Consider the following 18,001-nt stretch of genomic DNA (forward strand, 5'->3'; position numbering starts at 1 on the left):
TGAGGGAATAACTGCCTGGCAAAAGCAAAGATTCTTTTAAAAATATTAAACTATAAGTACATGCTGCATTAATTTAATCTTTTTATAGTTTATAGTTTTTAGTTTTACAGTTTTTTTTCACTATCACATTAACCTTCTCTCCATAATTGTAGGTTGATGAATTTATATAGTGTATCAACTCAGGTTATATCTTTTGACCAGACAGTACATTTTACTTTCAAAAGTAGTTTTTTAAAAAAGTGGTGGAGTTTGGGGCAAGGGAGAGAAATGCACATGAAATTAACTTTTGAAACATACATTGGATTTGGATAAGAAAATGATAGGGATTTGAGTCCAACCAACTTTATTTGAAATATCGTATTATGCAAAGTAGGTCAGCCAGTGAAAACAGGTGTACTAGTATTAGTTTGACATTTGTAATATAAGGATAATACCACTAATCGGAGATTCGTGACACTTTGCCCGAGGGAAATGGGGATGCTTAGTTCGTAAAAGGCACAGAGTGTTAACATGATACAAGATCATTGTAATTTGCAGGCAAGAAAGACATCCAAGAAGATTAGTGAGCTGAAGTTTGGATATCCTCCACCTCCCCTTTATTTGTTGGCTGGTTTGGGGTTTTTCCCTGAACATTCACAATGGTGATGTTGAAACTTCAAAAGATTTAAATTTAAAGAAACTCTGCAAAGTTCAAAAGTGAAGTCTAACGTTTCTTGTGACACTGTGGCCTTCTCCTGGCCTGAGACTTCCTCCTTCCTTACCTTTAATGTTCTGGTAGATCTAGTATCCTTGATTGAATTCATAGGTTCAACTTTTTATACATTGAAAGGTTTAACAAGGTCAGATTTAACAATTACCTTGGAGTGTAAGAGACTTGGCTTCAAGTTGGATTGAAGAGAAGGGCTTAGGCTTAAGGTTGGTGTTGATGGAAAGACCTATCTACGTAGGGGGCAGCTTAATGGGTAGAGTGCTGAGCCTAGAGTCAGGAATACTCATTTTCCTGAGTTCAGACCTGACCTCAGACATGTACTAGCTGTGTGACCCTGGGCAAGTCACTTAACCCTGTTTGCCTCAATTTCCTCATCTGTAAAATTAGCTGGAGAAAGAAATGGCAAACCCTTCAATATCTCTGCCAAGAAAACCCCAGAGGGGGTCATGAAAAGTCAGACATGACTGAAAAATTACTAAAGCCCTTTACCATCCTGCATAGCCTTTCCTATGTACTCTCTAGGTTGTGATTATAATGCCCAGCACAACTCAGATGAGGTGGGTGGAGAGAAAGCCCTGTGCTGCTGTTGCATATAGGGAGGGAGGTCTGACTCCTGATTGGCTGAGAGAACGCTGAGCACAATGATGTCAGCCATCGATGAGTTAGGGGGTGTCTATGCCAAGCATGTGAAGAATTCCCCCAGTGCAATGGGCAGATGAGAACTGTTTGTTCCAGAGCCATGAAGGTGGCTGAAGCAGGTGCTGTGGAGCGCTCAGAGCTTGGGGAGGCATCAGTGATGCCGAGGTCATCCCCTGCATCCTGGGCCATCGCCAGTCATCCTGACTTTTGTCTTATCACTGGACTCTGAGAGAGTGAGGATGATGACTTGGCACAACTCTGCCTCACCTCAGTCTAATTTATGGTGAGTCAGAAGACACCAGCCATGCCATTTTACATTTTCACCTACCTCAAAGAGGCAAGCAACAAAGTAGCAGGTGCAGATACACTGGGAGCTGTAGTCACAACCCTGCACATAGGTGGCCCAGGCCATAGGGACATCTGGGTGTCTGAGCAGCCTTTTTTTTGCCTCTGATGTACCTTTTATTTTTTTCTTTTCTTATTCATTTGTTTATTTTAGTTTTCAACATTCACTTCCACAAGATTTCGAGTTCCAAATTTTCTCCCCTTTTTGCCCCTCCCCTAACCTAAGATGGCATATGTTCTGAATACCTCTTCCCCTAATCTGCCCTCCCTTCTATCACCCCCCTTCCCTTATCCCCTTCCCATTGTATTTTCCTGTAGGGCAGGATAGATTTCTATACCCCATTACCTGTATATCTTATTTCCCAGTTGCATGTAAAAACAATTTTTAACATTTGTTTTTAAAACTTTGGGTTCTAAATTCTCTCCCTTTCTCCCTCCCCACCCACCCTCATTGAGAAGGCAAGCAACTTGATACAGTGAGCAGCCTTTTTAAGGGACCAAACTGCTCACCTCCTGGAGTGAAAAAGGGGCTAAAACAGGTGCCCTAAAAATTGTCTGCTTCACCCAACCCTGGCCTTGCTAGGTAAAAATGGGAGAGTGGTATGGGGGATGTCTTTTCACTCGCTCGTAAATTGGATTGAAATGAAGCATAGTTGTGCAGTCATTGGCTCCACAATGCCTGTTTCAGCTGCCTCCAACGCTATTGGAATAAGTTGTTCTCATCCTCCCATTCTGCTGGAGGAAGTCTCCCCATTGGGAGTAGATACCCCCTAGCTCACCAATGGGTTTGAAACCCCTCTGTTAGCCTCAGCCTGGCTTAGCCCATCTGCCACGATGGTTTACAGGGGTGTGGCTGCTGCACGTGCTACAGCTTCCTGGAGCCACAGGTGAGAGTTGGGTGACATGTGGACAACAATGGTGGATAAGCAGCCCTCCCAGCAGAGGGGCTGGTCCTCCCTGAACACACCCTGCACCCAAGGAATAAATGAAGGAATGAGCATGTGCCTGAATTCCAGCAGCAGCAGCAACGTTTTCCTCTTGTTCTGTCCTGAGCACCGATGACAAATCCACCTCCCCAAAGTGCTGCAGACGTCCTATCATCCTCCTGCTTCAGGGCCACCAGGCCTCTAGCTGGGGCCTAGCAGGGGACCCCCTGCTCATGGCCGCCATGCGCCACTCCCTCACTGTCCTGGGTATGACTCTCGGCTTCTCTTCTTTGGAGACCCTCGTGTTCCATGACTACTGCCAGACACCATCACCGGTTTGGTGTCATGACAAGAATTGTGCGATTTCCTAGAGGAAAGCCAGCTAGTTTTCTTTGGCCTGCTTCTGTATCTTATGGCACATCTTCAAGCATACCCTAGTAGTGCACATACCACCTAGCCATTTAAGCTGCTTCATGCTTCATAACCTGCTTCCCCTGCTCCCCAGTGGTTTCTCACCAACCTTCCTGTGACAAACCTAAGACCCAGCTGAATTCATTTCCTCCGGGAGGCCTTCAGGTCACTTTGCTGTCTCTCTGAACATCAACCATATGTATCACCCTGAACTGTTGTCTTTTGCTTCCTGTGTGCTCAGCCGGTCTCCTGAATGGGCCTCTGTGCTCCTGGAGGCAAGGACTGTGTCTTCTACTTCATCAATAGACTCTGTTGCCCTTAAAACAATGCCTGACACATAGCAGGCATTTAATAAATGCTCGTTAACTGACTGATTGACCTACTGACAAATGATTAGGGCACAGATTTTGTGGAAATGAACACAAAAGTAAGTCAGAACCTTTGGCGTTACCCACCTTTCCTGCTTACCTGCTTGAAACTGAAGAGAGCTATTCTCCTGTACTGCATATGTCCAATGGGTGAAGCATTTGCCTACCCATATAACATGGAAGAACCTGTAAGCATGCCGAGTGAAGTGTTGGAAGCTCCTGTCAGTGAGAACAGCAGTCAGTCAAGCAGCCCTGTATTAATTATGCACTCCCTGTGAGCCAGGCCCTCTGGCACATAAGCTCTGTTGGGGTTAATGGGCAGTGTGGTCCTAGGTGTCATCTCAGTAATGTGGGTCACCTCAGGGAGGCTCTGAGGTCAGCTGGGGCCTATGTTTGGTGCTGGAATTCTCTCACACCAGGTCTGGCCAGTAGCAGCCCAAAGCTAGTGGGGCAACCATGGCGTTAGCAGTGGCACAGGCCCTCAGCAGCTGCAGTGCTAAATGTGAGCTCACCTAGAATTACAGAAGAATTCCAGGCACCCTCAATGCCAGACCTCCTGGCCCTCATCTTGTAACTAGCCCCAATAATGGCTTTTGTTGCTATACTTTCTCCCACGAGGTTCCTGAGGCCAGCCCAAGACTCATCTCAGCCCCATCTAATCAGTAATAGGACCGTGGTGCCTTTAATGGAAGGGAAAAAACTCTACCTGTCTCCCATTAGCCTCCTACTTGAGCTCTGACCAAGGGGAATCAATGTCTCTGTTCCCTTAGTGACAAAACTCTCCCAACTCCCACCACTGCTCTCATGAACCACGCACAATAGATAGCCACCAAAATTTTATTGGAGAACAATTGGGATGGCAAAGGCATTGAAGGGGTTACACTCAGGGCCACACAAGTGTGGCCACAGGCAGCTTCTGAATTGCCGTCGGAAGGACAGGTTCTGTCTGTCCATCGGTGTCTCTCTATCTCTCTCTCTCTCTCTCTCTCTCTCTCTCTCTCTCTCTCTCTCTCTCTCTCTCTCTTTCTCTCTTTCTCTGTCTTTCTGTCCATCTCTGTTTTCCTTCCCCTACTGGGCAGGAAAGAAGCCCAGAAGAGAGCACCCCACAGTTGAGCTGGGAATGCAGGACTGGTAGGTAAATTCCTTTAGTGGGCAGAGAGAAGCCCAGTGCCTACCAGGCAACCCAGGCACCATCTCTATCCGCCATCACTTTAGCTCTTGCTTCCCAGCATTCCTATTCACTACCAAGCTTCCAGCTCAGTTCTAAGGGTCCCAGAGGGGACGCCAGAAAAGGGGGCATCTCTCTGGCCCTCCAGCCCTCATTGTTTTGGGAAGGAGATCAGATTCTTCTGCTCTTTCTTTCCCAGTCCTCGCTTTGCAGGTCACTTTCTGTGGCCTCTGGGCAAGTCTATTTGGTTGCCACTTATAACCAGGTTGTTATCTCTGGTAACACTAACACTGGGAAGCCAAGAAGCAGGAGTGAGTGGTGTCCATAGTGAAGCAGTCTGTGAGTATTTGAAATGAACTCTTTTTAGTGAAAACGTTCTGGCAGTTTTGATCATTGCTTTTCAAGCACACTGAATATTTTCAAATCACTTGGATACTGTTCTGTGACTTACTATGCCTGGCACATAAGAAAAGTGGCATAATTAACTCCATTGGAACCCTACTGTGACCCCTTGCCATGGCACTCAGATGACCCTGGGTTCTGGAAAGCTATGCCAGGGTAGGGCAAGCTCTGGTAAAATTGGGAAGGTCTTGAGCTCAGCCCAATGACAGATTGGTCAGGTTCTTGGAAAGGCCAGGGAAGGGCCAGGGCTGATGGAATTCACGGCGTCGACAAGCATTAAAGTAAGCATGTTATCATCGGCATCCAAAAGACACGTCTGTGTACCCCCCTAGGATCATTTGTGTACAATCTGCAGACAAAACGTGTGTACGAAAAAAAAGTGACCCCTTTTGCAGTTTTCCTTCAGTGGAGAATGAAGAATAACTAGCAAGTTATTATAAGTTCACTTTTCCAGATGCATGATTTTTTTTTCTGGCTGTAATAACGAGGTAGCTCACATTTATGGAAAGGTTTATAGTTTTCATAGAGCCTTTGTGAATTTTACGTCCTTTGAATCTCACAATGCCCTCCCGACGTAGGCCTGATCAGCCTCATTTCGGAGATGAACAAATGAAGGGTTTTGAGGCAGGCCTTCTTATTCTCCCTTTTCTTCTTCTTTTCCAATGTACCGCAGATGTCTTAAGAGAATTTGTCTTGGAGAAATAATAAATTAGTTTCTCTAGCATTGGGACAGAGGTTATAGAACCTCTCGCTCTAGTTTTCTGTTTATGGAAATCATTTTAAAATTTAATTGAAGGAAATAACAGTAAAATGAGGGTAGAAAAATGTTGACACTGGTGCTCATCAAACAGGGAAGCATGCTTTTGGCTTTGATCTCACTGCAAAAAGAGGACCATCTACTAATTCTGTCCAAAGCTAACTTGTCATGACATCTGCAATTACCTGTGTTAACTAGAGGACCTCCCCACGTGGCAGAATTAATACTTTGTTTCTGCTTTGTCTCTGCCAGCAACTGGCTGTGTGACCACAGATGTGCTGGTCCCTGCACAGCCACCAACCTCTTACATCTCCACACCCAGTTCTCCTGTTTTGTTTCTTCCCACACTCCATTTCCTGCTTAATTCAGTCTAAGGTGGTGATCTTTTCAGCAAAAAAGCTCTCAGAAAACAACCGACGTCTCTCTCCCTTTCGCAGGTCTCTGCTGGTAAAGCAGATTTGGAAGACTTGGAGGTCCTTGCCACTTCTCGGGAGAGACGGTTTCGTTTATTTGCTTCTTTGGAATGTGAAGGACAATTATTCATGACTCCACACGATTTCATTCTGGCTGTTACAACTGATGAGCCCAAGCGTAAGTGCAGCTTTAAAAATCCATTCATCTTCCTGGTTAGCTTTTCTTCTTTGCAGTTTACAAAGCCAGGCCAGGGAGCCCCCAGCTGTAGTGACCACAGGCCTGAAGTTCAGTGAGGAGGGTTCAAGACTTGGCTGTGCCCCTCCAGCTGAGGCACCTGAGGCTCAGAGAGGGGGATGCGCTGGCCACAGTCACGCAGATTCCAACACAGGCCTTTCCTATTGCTAGTATGAAGGGGTCTCCCGTTACAGTCTGCCTCCCTGCCCTTACCTTCCTACCTTGTAAAATGAGCAGAATGGTACCTGCTTCATTCCTTGCCTCACTGGGGTCTTGTAAAGAAAGCATCTGACCAGCCTCAAAGTGGTCTGCAAATGTCTGTGATGGGTATTTTCATATTTCATAAGCAGGCCAGCCACCTCCCTCCCTGCTTCAGCAGGTCTCAGGCTCTTGGCTTGAGTTTTCCTGTCAGTGGTATGACAGCAGGTCACCCTCTCGATGAATGCACAGAGGAGCTGCCCCCCCCAGCCCCCACACACTGAAGGCTGGTACCTCTTAGGCTTGGTACATTCCCAGTGGCCCCTTGGGGATCTTCCAAAGGAAGCTCTCAGCTTGTGCCCCCATCCCCCCAAGTCTGGGGTGAAGTTTTTATTGGAAATGAGCTGGCACTTAATGGGTCCCATCATGTGGCTCCCCCGGCCCTGTTTGTCACCCACAATTCTAACTCCTTGGGGACAGTGGTGTTCTAAGATTTGCACCCAGACAACAGAGCCAGGAGAACCTTTGCACCAGAAAGAGGCGTCTAGAATACAGAAACACCAGGCAGGTTTCCAGCTGCCAGCCTGGGGACTCCCTTCAAGTCTGGGCCTTCCTCACTGTCCATCTGCAGTGCTGTCCCAAGAGTATGTGCTCAGATACTTCCCAAGTCAGGGAGCATTGCCGGCCTCGGCCTTCTGTCCAGCCCTGCAGCCCCTCCCATGTACGCCACTGGGCTAATCTCTCTTGAATAAGAATTGTGGATTTCGTTGCCAAGGTCCTGCAATGTTCTAACCATCCAGTCACAGAACTAGAATAGAAAAGGACCTCCAAGCCCATCCAGGTGAAGAAACTGAGGCCCAGAGAGGTTCAGGGACTTGCCCAAGGTCATCCAGCTAGTATCTGAGCCAGGATTTGAATGCAGGTCCTGTATCTTCAAGGTTAGCGGTCTGTCCGTGACCCTCCCCCTTAGTACAATATGGTCTATAAACAGGAACGTAAGGAAGGCCTCACCACAGACGAGGAACGCTCTTCCTCTTGTCCCTGCACAAGGAAGGCATCTTTCCTGACCATAGTGAGTGACTTTGGGGAGCATAGGCTCCCTCCCTGTGCCATGCCTGGCCCCACTCATGTCTAAGCTGTGTGGAAGGATCCTGTGGGATCTGTCCACGTACACAAGGGTCTCCTTGTGGAGGGCGGCCCTCAAAACTGTGTTTGGTCTATTGACCCAAGGGGAGTTTTTAAGTTAACAAATAAGCATGAGTAGGAGTTTGTATTCTCTGCATTTTTTGGTCAATTGTTGGATTGTAAATTTGTAATCTACATAATTCTTTACAAAAACCTACTTGTTTCCTTCTCATATTTTCATCAAAGATACTCTCAATATGCATTATTCTTAAAAAGATTTTTTAAAAGGTTTGTGGAAAAAAGGCAGAGGGAAACATTCTAGCCAAATCCAATGTCCTCCTCCACCACCTGAGAAACAGTAGGAAATATAGCAGGTGGTACAGAAGATGAACAATTAAGAAAGAAAAGGGAAAAGAAAACCCTACCCTATGATCCTCATGGGGAAAAGACAACCCAGGCCTGCAAGATGGGCTGCTCCCAGCTCCCTGTGTGCCAGCTGCCTCAGGGCTCATACAGACGACTGAGAGTTCCTGGGGGCTGCCATCAGCCTCTGCAGAAACACTAGGGAAAAAGGGAAAAAATAAGTATTTATTAAGCACCTACTGTATGCCAGGAGCTATCCCCAGTTCTTTATAATTATTATATCATTTGATCCTCATAACCTGGAAAGTAGATGCTGTTCTCATCCCTGTTTTACAGATAAGGAAATTGAGGCAGATGATGGTTAAGTGACTTGCCCAGGGCCAATAGCTAGTACAGAAATTTATACAAAAATATTTATAGCAACTCTTTTTGTGGTGGCTAAAAATTGGAAATCAAGGGGATGCCCATCAATTGGGGAATAGCTAAACAAACTGTGGCATATGATTGTAATGGAATATTATTGTGCTATAAGAAATGATGAGCAGATGGACTTCAGAAAAACCCTGGAAAGACTTGCATGAACTGATGCAGAGTGAAATGAACAGAACCAGGAGAACATCGTACAGAGCAACAGCCATATTGTTCGATGAAGAACTGTGAATGACAGCTCTTCTCAGCAATGCAATTATCCAAGATAATCCCAAAGGACTCATGATGAAGCATGCTATCCGCCTCCACAGAAAGAACTGATATTGATTGAATAGACTGAAGCAGGCTATTTTTCACTTCTTTCTTTCATTTTTTTCTTTTATTCAAGTCTTCTTGTACAAAATGACTAATATGAAAATATTTTACATAATTGTACATGTTTAACATCTGATTACTTACTGTCTTGGGTGGGGAGGGAGGGATAGAATTTGGAACTCAAAACTTTAAATAAAAATATTTTTTAAATTTTTTAAGAAGAGGGGCAGCTAGGTGGTGCAGTGGATAGAGCACCAGCCCTGGATTCAGGAGGACCTGAGTTCAAATCTGGCCTCAGACACATAACATTTACTAGCTGGGTGACTCTAGGCAAGTCACTTAACCACATTGCCTAGCCAAAAAAAAATTTTTTTTAAGAAGAAAAGAAAAGGGAGGGAAAGTCAAGTGTGGTCTTATGTATGGTCTCAATTTGGGGAGAGCAGATTTCACAGGGATCAGTAAAAGTGTAGGATCCTGGACCAAAAACCTCTATGGGAAGTCATCCCAAGACAGAGAGGCCTCAAGAATTCACTTCTGAAGACACAGAGAAAAGTACTTCTGAGGAAGAGGCAAAGGAGGAGTTGTCTGAAGAGACCAATCTCTGTGCACAGGAAACTCATCAAGCCACTTAGATTTGTAAAAGACAGGCACAGAAAGTAGAAGCAAGGGCACGCAATGGAGAACGAATGTGCTTCTGCACAGCAGGGCCTTGTGAGAAAAGGGCCAAGTGCTGGGGCCAGCACAAAAGCCAAAGAAGTCCCAAAGGGTTCTTTTTAAAGGCTGCCTAGATTGGGGAAGGAGGAGATTGAAAGAAGGGCTCACACCACTGCTCAGAGTAGACAGAAGACTAACAGGCAGAGGAAAAGCTGCTCAGTTCATGTTTTATTTGCGTCTTCTCTGCCAAAGAAATTGATCTCTGGACTGGGAAGAATAGAGTAGAAGTGGATCATGGGTAATGATGCCCAAGATAAGTAGGGATGTAGTAGGAGGGCACCCAACTGCCTTTGAGGAGTCCAAGCCACCAGGTGCAGAACTGCATTGCAGGACACACAGAGAGCTACCCAGAAGATGTGATTGATGAGCTGATGAAGCAGTCAACAGAGAAGAGGAGAAATACTCTAGATTGGAAAAGGGTAAATGCTCCAATGTTTTTAGAAGTGAAAAGGGAGACTGAGATCAGAATCTGTAAGTTGTCAGTCATAGAACTTGACTTCAATTCCTGGCAGAAATCTAGACTGCATTATTTCATGAATGGCCCCACTGGTCTAGAAGAGAAGGTAGAACCCAATAAACAGCCTGGTTTCCTGCAGCTCAGGCCCTGCAAGACCAGCCTCCTTTCCCTTTTTGATAGTTACCAGACAGGTCTATCTTCCTAAATGTAGCAAATCATTTGACAACCATACTCTTCCTGTGCACCTATTAGAAAACTGTAGGCTAGATAATCATTATGTGTAGATGGATTTGGAAGTGGTTGAGTAGTTGGACCCATAGAGTAATTATTTTAAAATTCTGTGTTCCCCTGAAAGTCTCTTGTGGAGTGCCCCTGGATCAGTGCATGCACAACCTTGAGCCTGATTTCCATCAGTCACTTGGAGAAAGGTGTAGATGGTCTGCTCTTGAATGTATAGATGGCACAGAACCTCATGAGATAGCTAGCTAATACATTGAGCACCATTGTCAGAAGTCTTGTCAGGTTGATTTATTAGGCATAAATGCATAGTTTCACACTTGGGTTCAATATAGCAGCCTCACAAGTACAGTATGAGAAAGCATGACCAAATGGCAGTCTTCTTTTTTCAGGCAATTGGGGTTAAGTGACTTGCCCAGGGTCACATAGCTATTAAGTATCTGAGCTCAGATTTGAACTCAGGTCCTCCTGACTCCAGGGCTGGTACTCTATCCACTACACCACTTAGCTGCTCTGACCAAATGGCAGACAGTGGGGATGTTAGGGAAGTTCAAGATCATCGGGAGTGAACTACTCAACACAGCAGCAGCCCTTCTTGCTCCATAGTGGTCAGCTACAACCCCCAACTCCCCAGCAGTCGTGTCAAAGGAACCTGCAGTTTGCACTGATCTTGGCACCACTTACTCCAGTATGGGAGTCTTCCAACATGGGAAAGTGGAGATCATTGCTAATGACCAAGGAAACAGGACCACCCCAAGTTGCATCACCTTCACCGACACAGAACATCTAATCGGCGATGCTGCAATGAACCCCACCAACACAGTTTTTGATGCCAAATGTCTGATTGTTGCAGATTTAATGATGCGGTTGTACAGTCAGACATGAAGGATTGGCCTTTCACGATTGTGAATGACGCAGGCAGGCCTAAGGTCCAAGTGGAGCACAAAGGGGAGACCCAAGGTTTCTATCCAGAAGAACTATCTTCTCTGGTCTTGACCGAGATGAAAGAAATTGCTGCAGCTTACCTGGGGAAGACCGTCACAAATGCTGTGGTCACAGTACCAGCCTATTTCAACAATTCCCAATGTCAGGCCACCAAAGATGCTGAAACCATTGCTGGTCTCAAAAATGTGCTCCAGACCCCCACCTGGGCTTCCTCTCTCTCCAGCTTCATTTTCTCTGCCGCCGGGGGCAGGGGTCTCCTCTGGGGGGGTCCAGCCCATATCCCAGAGCTCCCCCCCAAGGCAGAGGCCCCCCAGGGAGCCCGGAGAGGCAGAGACTGGAAGAGGTGGTGGCAGTAGGAGCATCAGCCAAAGCAATTTTTCAAGAAAAGGGGGGAACCCGGGGAGAGGAGGGGCTGATCAGGGAGGAGGCTCCGGGGGAGCCATCCATGAACAAAAGGCTACTAGGGCCATCCCCTCCAGGAGGGAGCCAGGGAGGCCTGGGGGACCTCCTGGTGGTGGAGAACCGGGAGGGGGTGCTGGGGGATCCCAGGAGGACAGGGAAAGCAGGACATCGGGGACATCCTGCAGCAGATCATGACCATCACTGACCAAAGCCTGGATGAGGCCCAGGCCAAGAAACATGCCCTGAATTGCCACCGAATGAAGCCTGCTCTTTTCAGTGTCCTATGTGAGATCAAAGAGAAAACTGGCCTCAGTATCCAAAGCTCACAGGAGGAGGAGCCTGTGGGCCCACAGCTGATGCATTTGGACAACATGCTTCTGGCAGGACCAGAGAAGGGAGGAGGGTCTGCAGACGCTGCTGCAGTAGCGGCAGCTTCGGGGGGTGGAGTGTCTCCAGACAACTCCATTGAGCACTCTGACTATCGAAGTAAACTGGCCCAGATCCGCCATCTCTACCACGCTGAGGTGGAGAAGTATGAACAGGCATGTAACGAGTTCATTACTCCTGTGATGAACCTGCTTTGAGATCAGAGTCGTACAAGGCCTGTGGCTCCCAAAGAAATGGAGCATATGGTTGGCATCATCCACCGAAAATTCAGTGCCATTCAGATGCAGCTCAAACAGAGTACACGTGAAGCCATCATGATCCTTCGTCCACGTTTCCTGGATGCCAGAAGACGACGTCGTGACTTCAGCAAACAGGCCACTGAAGTCTTAAATGAGCATTTCTCCTCCCACCTGAGTAACCCTTATCCCAGTGAAGAGGCCAAGAGGAAGCTTGCCAAAAAGTGGACGATCACTGTCTCCCAGGTCTCCAACTGGTTTGGCACAAGCAGATCAGATACAAGAAGAATATTGGGCAATTCCAGGAAGAAGCAAACATCGACACAGTGAAAACTGCTGTGTCTGTCACTCAAGGTGGGCACAGCCGTGCCAGTTCCCCTACATCTCCCTCTTCTGTAGGCTCAGGTGCTTCCTTCCACCTCTCAGCATCTGGAGACATGTTCCTAAGGATGCTCAGGTTCAACGGAGACTCCTACCCCAGCTCCCAGGCTAACAGTGGCTGGCAAGAGGCAGCGACCCCATCTTCAGTGACATCCCCGCAGAGGGACCTGGGAGCATTCACTCTGGCAGTCCAACTGATTCAGTCTCTGTCTCGGGGGTGGGGGCACAGGGGGTGACTCTTGGACAGGCCCCAGACATCCAGTGGACACACCCCACCCAGAGGAGAAGCACAAGGCAGAGGGGCAAATGGGGTTTTTCCTCATGAAGAAGGCGTCTCAGTGCTGGGGTTGTGAACCACAGGGTGGAAAGGCTCTCCCAAGGGACCCTTCTTTGTTTTCCCCTTATCCCTGCCCTCTACCCTATTTCTTTTTTTCTTTCTCTTATTTAGTCTTCTCTCTCTCTCTCTCTCTCTCTGACTTGACTTATTTTCTTGCCCTCCCCACTCCACCCCACCCCACTTATCAACTCTATAATTAGGCAGAGACGCCACGCTGCCTGCCTAGTGATGCCAAAAATGGGGACAAAATTTCTGGACAGAGGACACAAGCCATGCCCCCCGTGCACCCTGCCCCCTGTTCCCTAAGACAGCTCTTATCACCTCATATGCAGCTCATCTTCAACCAATAGAATCGCTCGGTGGACAGGAGTGTCTGGCTCAGATATCTACCTCAGAGGGAGTTTCTGCTACTTTAGACAAATGTTGACTGGGCTCTGGATTATTTTTTTCTTAAAAAAAAAAAGTGATCCGATTCATCAGTGAGCCAACGACTGCTGCTATTGCTTATGGCTTGGACAAAAATGTTGCTGCTGAGAGAAATATGTTTATCTTTGACCTTGGAGGTGGTACTTCCGATGTCTCCATCCTTACCACTGAAGATGATGTCTTTGAGGTCAAGTCCATAGCTGGGGACACCCACCTCGGGTGGGGAGGACTTTGACGACTGAATGGTCAACCATTTCATTGCTGAGTTCAAGTGAAAGCACAAGTAGGCCATCAGTGAGAACAAGAGGGCTGTTGACCATCTGTGCACTGCTTGTGAATGTGGAAAGCATACCCTCTCTTCTAGTACCTAGGCCAGTATTGAGATTGACTCCCTCTATGAAGGTGTTAACTTCTATACATCAATCATCTGAGCCCATTTCGAAGAGCTGAATGCTGATCTCTTCTGTAGCACACTGGACCCTGTGAAAAAGGCCTTGAGAGATGCCAAGCTAGATAAATCACAGATTTAGGACATCGTCCTGGTGGGTGGTTCTACTCGCAGCCCCAAAATCCAGAAGCTTCTGCAAGACTTCTTCCATGGCAAGGAACTCAACAAGAGGTTCAATTCTGATGAGGCTGTTGCCTCTGGTGCAGCTGTCCAGGCTGCCATTTTTTCTGGAGATAAATCTGAGAATGGGTAGGACTTGCTGCTGTTGGATGTCACTCCTCTTTCCCTTGAAACTGAACCTGCTGGAGTTATGATAGTTCGATCCAACATAATGGCACCATCCCCACCAAGCAGATATGGACCTTTACCCCTATTCAGACAACCAGCCTGCTGTGCTTATTCAGGTTTGTGAAGGTGAGAGAGCAGTGATAAAGGATAACAACCTGTGTGGCCAATTTGAGCTCACAGGAATCCCCCCAGCACGCAGGCATCGTCCTCAAATTGAAGTAACATTTGATGCAAATGGTATCCTTAATGTTTCTGCTGTGGATAAGAGCACAGGCAAGGAGAGCAAGATTGTCATCACCAATGACAAAGGTCATCTGAGCAAAGAAGACATTGAGCGTATGATCCAGGAGGCTGAGAAATACAAGACTGATGATGAGAAGCAGAGAGACAAGGTGTGTTCCAAGAATTCTCTTGAATCATGCTTTCAACACGAAGACTACCATAGGGGACGAAAAACTAACTGCCAGGCAAAATTGGTGATGAAGACAAACAGGAGATCCTGGACAAATGTAATGAAATAATCAGCTGGCTGGATAAGAACCAGGCTATTGAGAATGAAGAATTTGAGTAACAGCAGAAAGAATTGGAGAAGGTCTGTAACCCCATCATTACTAAGCTGTGCCAGAGTGCAGGGGGCATGCCAGGAGGCATGCCTGGTGGATTCCCGGGGGTGGGGGGGAGCAGCCCCATCTGGAAGTGCTTCTTCTGGAGCCACCATTGAAAAGGTTGACAAAACACACCAGAAGAAAGAGCATTCCACACAGCTTTCCAACAATTGAAGGATTCACATTTGTAGCCAAGGCAATAGAGGTTTAAAAGTAACGTTTAAGCTACCATGTAAATCTGGGCATTCCGAATACTTGAAGGCGTGCAGAGGGAGAGAAGTGGACAGCATTGCACTTTATCAGTACCGTAAACAAATGGAAATGCAATTATTGTCCTGGAGAATAAAATCTATTTAAAATTGGCACCATAAAAAAAAATCATCAGGAGTGAATAATTTGCTATAGTAGCCAAAAAAGCTGGCCAGATCTTCAGCTCTGCTAATCAGGGCCAAATGTTCCGGTTTGGGAGGTGTCCGTCCTGCCTTGTTCCACCCATCATGGATGACCACTCTGTTCCACTGCCATGGCCCTTCTGGCAGTATTAGCAAACTGGACGCACCAGAGGAGAGCAGCCAAGATGGGCAGGGGCCCAGGAGCTCCTGCTACCTGAGGTTAGTTGGAGGAAATGGGGGAGTGTAGCTTGGAGCATGGGAAATTTAGTGAGGATATGACTGATATCTTCAGGTGTTTGACCAGCTGTCAGGTGGAAGAGGGATTAGCTTGTTCTACTCTACCCCAGAGACAAGACCTGGAAGTGACAAGTAGGATTTGGAAAGGGGTCAAGCTAGGCTGAGAGGGGGCGAAAGTCCTAAATAACAGAGCTCCTTAAAGGAGAGTTGTCTAAGAAGGTGCCAAGAGAAGAAAAGCGGGCTGACACAAGCAAAAACTTCCTGACGATTACACACTTCCCAGTTTCTGATCTCTCTGTTCAAGAGGGGAAGGGGCTCCCCCCCCCAAGGCAGCCCTTCCCCTTGCTATTCAATAGAGAATTAAGATCAATCCAAAAACCCAAACCAATATAGAAGAAACATCGTAAAAGCCTGAGAAGAAAGGAGACCAAAGGGGAGGGGTGGTGGCATTTTCAAGTTGAATAAAGAATGCTTTTGAGTTTTGTGGATTATACACATACAATTTTCTTTCAAATATTTGGGTTTTAAATGGTCATTTTGTATTTTCTCTAAATTTAGGGACCATTGAAAAATACAACTTAATGTGATGGAAATGTGTCTAACAGGACCATAGGCACTGAATATTGAAACTAGAGGCATATTCCTATTACCCATTTACACCTTTCCACTTTCTTAGAAAACTTGCCTTTTCTACCTTTATTAAAAACAGAGTGAATTTCTCCTTAAATAGCAAATGCTCGTTATTGTATTATCATTTAAGGCTTACATGAAACTGGATGGGAAAGAAGGAAAACCCACGGTGCTGCATTCTGAAGTCATAAGAAAAGCACATCAGAAGAATTTCCAAAGTAATGAGGAAATGAGACCTTGCTTTGAAGAGCATTCATAATGGCTCTTTATTCTTAACAGAAAAAGTTCTTCCTATTGGGCATGGTGACCTGTTTGGCAGAACCAATGTCTTCCGTAAATAATTTACCCTGCAGATGTTGTTAATCCTACGGAATTCAAGAGAGTGCTCACTTCCATGTTGGATAAATAGCTACTGAGCGCCCCATTAGAGCCTACTAGAAATGCTGTCATTTTAATCATTTCATTTTCAACTTTCCTTACAAAATCAGCAGAATTATAAAGTACTATTAAGATTGCCTCCTGCTCATTTAGGGGAAAGTGGCTTCATTAAGTGGGCTTACAGCCCATTTTTTTGCCCAGTGGTTAGGAAAGTCTTTCATGAACTTGATCTTTCCATCAGCACAGTGTGTTTGCAGAGGCTCCCCAAGCCACTTAGAACAAGAAAGAAGTTTGCGGCTATGTAGCAATGCAAAAAAGAAGCTGTCATTCATTTTAACACAAAAATCTACAAATACCTGACCTTTCTGACATATAGACATTTACATTACTGAAGTATTCCTTTTTTTGTCCTTATACATAAATGTTGATTGTGTGTGTGTTTCTTTTATGTCTAGAGTGAACAGTTAAGCAGCAAAGAATATATATCTTTTAAATTGTGAAATATATATACATATGTATGTAAACATGAAGTATACAGATATAGCCATGTCTATATAGAATACTTGGGCAGCTAAGTGGTGTGGTGGATAGAGTGCCAGGCCTGAGGTCAGGAAGACTCAACTACCTGAGTTCAAATTTGGCCTCAGATACCTTACTAGCCATGTGGCCCTGGGAAAGTCACTTCACCCTGTTTCCTCAGTTTCCTTATTTATAAAATGAGAAGGAAATGGCAAACCACTCCAGTATCTTAATAGCAAATCACTCCAGTGTCTTTGCCAAGAAAACCCCAAATGGGGTCATGAAGAAATGGACACAACTGTAAACAATTGAACAACAATATAGAATACTTAATATTTTATGGCCATTGTAGTGTAATTGAAAATAACCCTCTCTTCTATAATACAAGATTAAGAAAGCAGTTTTGGCTAGTTATGAGCTGAGGTAATGACTCTATATTAGCATGGAAAGGGCGTCAGGTGCAGAAGCAGCCAACTCTGGACAGCCTCACTCAGGATATTCAGTTTTTTTCTCAGTCATGGCGTATGGTTGGGAGAAGCATGTGGAGCATGGAGCCTAACCCAAGAACCAGTGCCTCAGTACAAGAGGAATCTTTGTTCTAAAACTAGCCACAAAACCTAACCCACTCCTGCCCCCGAACCCCATGACTTGTGGGAGCATTGCCAACACCAGTCCTCTTCCTTAGAAAGCAATTCAATTATTCCCTGACAAGAGATGAAGGGTGGAGGGTACGTTCAGGGAGGACTAACAGCTCAGTGTGGGGGCTGCTTTCCACTTTGGGTGTCCACTTGATTCAGCCAACCCTCACCTGTGGCTCCAAGAAGCCGTGGCATGCTCAGCAGCCACACCCAGGACACTCTTTCATCAGACGGGCTAAATCAGGTTGAGGGTAACCCAGGGCTCAAAAAATCTTTTAGTGGGTTGGGTGGGGGTGTATTCCAAGTACATGAAGATTTCCCCTAGTGGAATGGGTGGATGAGAACAATTTGTCCCCATGGCAGCTGAAACAGGAGCTATGGAATGCTTAGAACTTGGTTAGACATTGAAGATGCCAAGGTCATCCACCACATCCCTGGCCATCACCAGTCATCTTGACTTTGTCTTCCCATTGGACTCCAATGATTCTGGAAAAGCGAGTGAGGCCAGCAACTTCAGCCAACTCTGCCTCACTTCAATCCA

The 18,001-nt window shown here is 46.1% G+C and overlaps 1 protein-coding gene and 1 pseudogene across 3 annotated transcripts in view; both read left to right on the forward strand.

Annotated features, from left to right (window-relative positions):
• MICU3 (mitochondrial calcium uptake family member 3) overlaps positions 1-18,001 on the forward strand; it is an 84,089-nt gene that overhangs the window by 12,840 nt on the left and 53,248 nt on the right. For all 3 annotated transcript variants that reach the window (XM_027853655.1, XM_027853659.1, XM_027853658.1), the window contains exon 2: positions 6,163-6,316. In XM_027853655.1, the coding sequence (XP_027709456.1) occupies positions 6,268-6,316 (49 nt within the window). In that variant the 5' untranslated portion in view covers positions 6,163-6,267. The remainder of the gene's footprint in view (positions 1-6,162; positions 6,317-18,001) is intronic.
• LOC114036902 lies at positions 11,602-12,816 on the forward strand (annotated as a pseudogene).

The sequence above is a fragment of the Vombatus ursinus genome, unplaced genomic scaffold (assembly GCF_900497805.2).
Source record: "Vombatus ursinus unplaced genomic scaffold, bare-nosed wombat genome assembly UNPS02010193.1, whole genome shotgun sequence".
NCBI lineage: Eukaryota > Metazoa > Chordata > Mammalia > Diprotodontia > Vombatidae > Vombatus > Vombatus ursinus.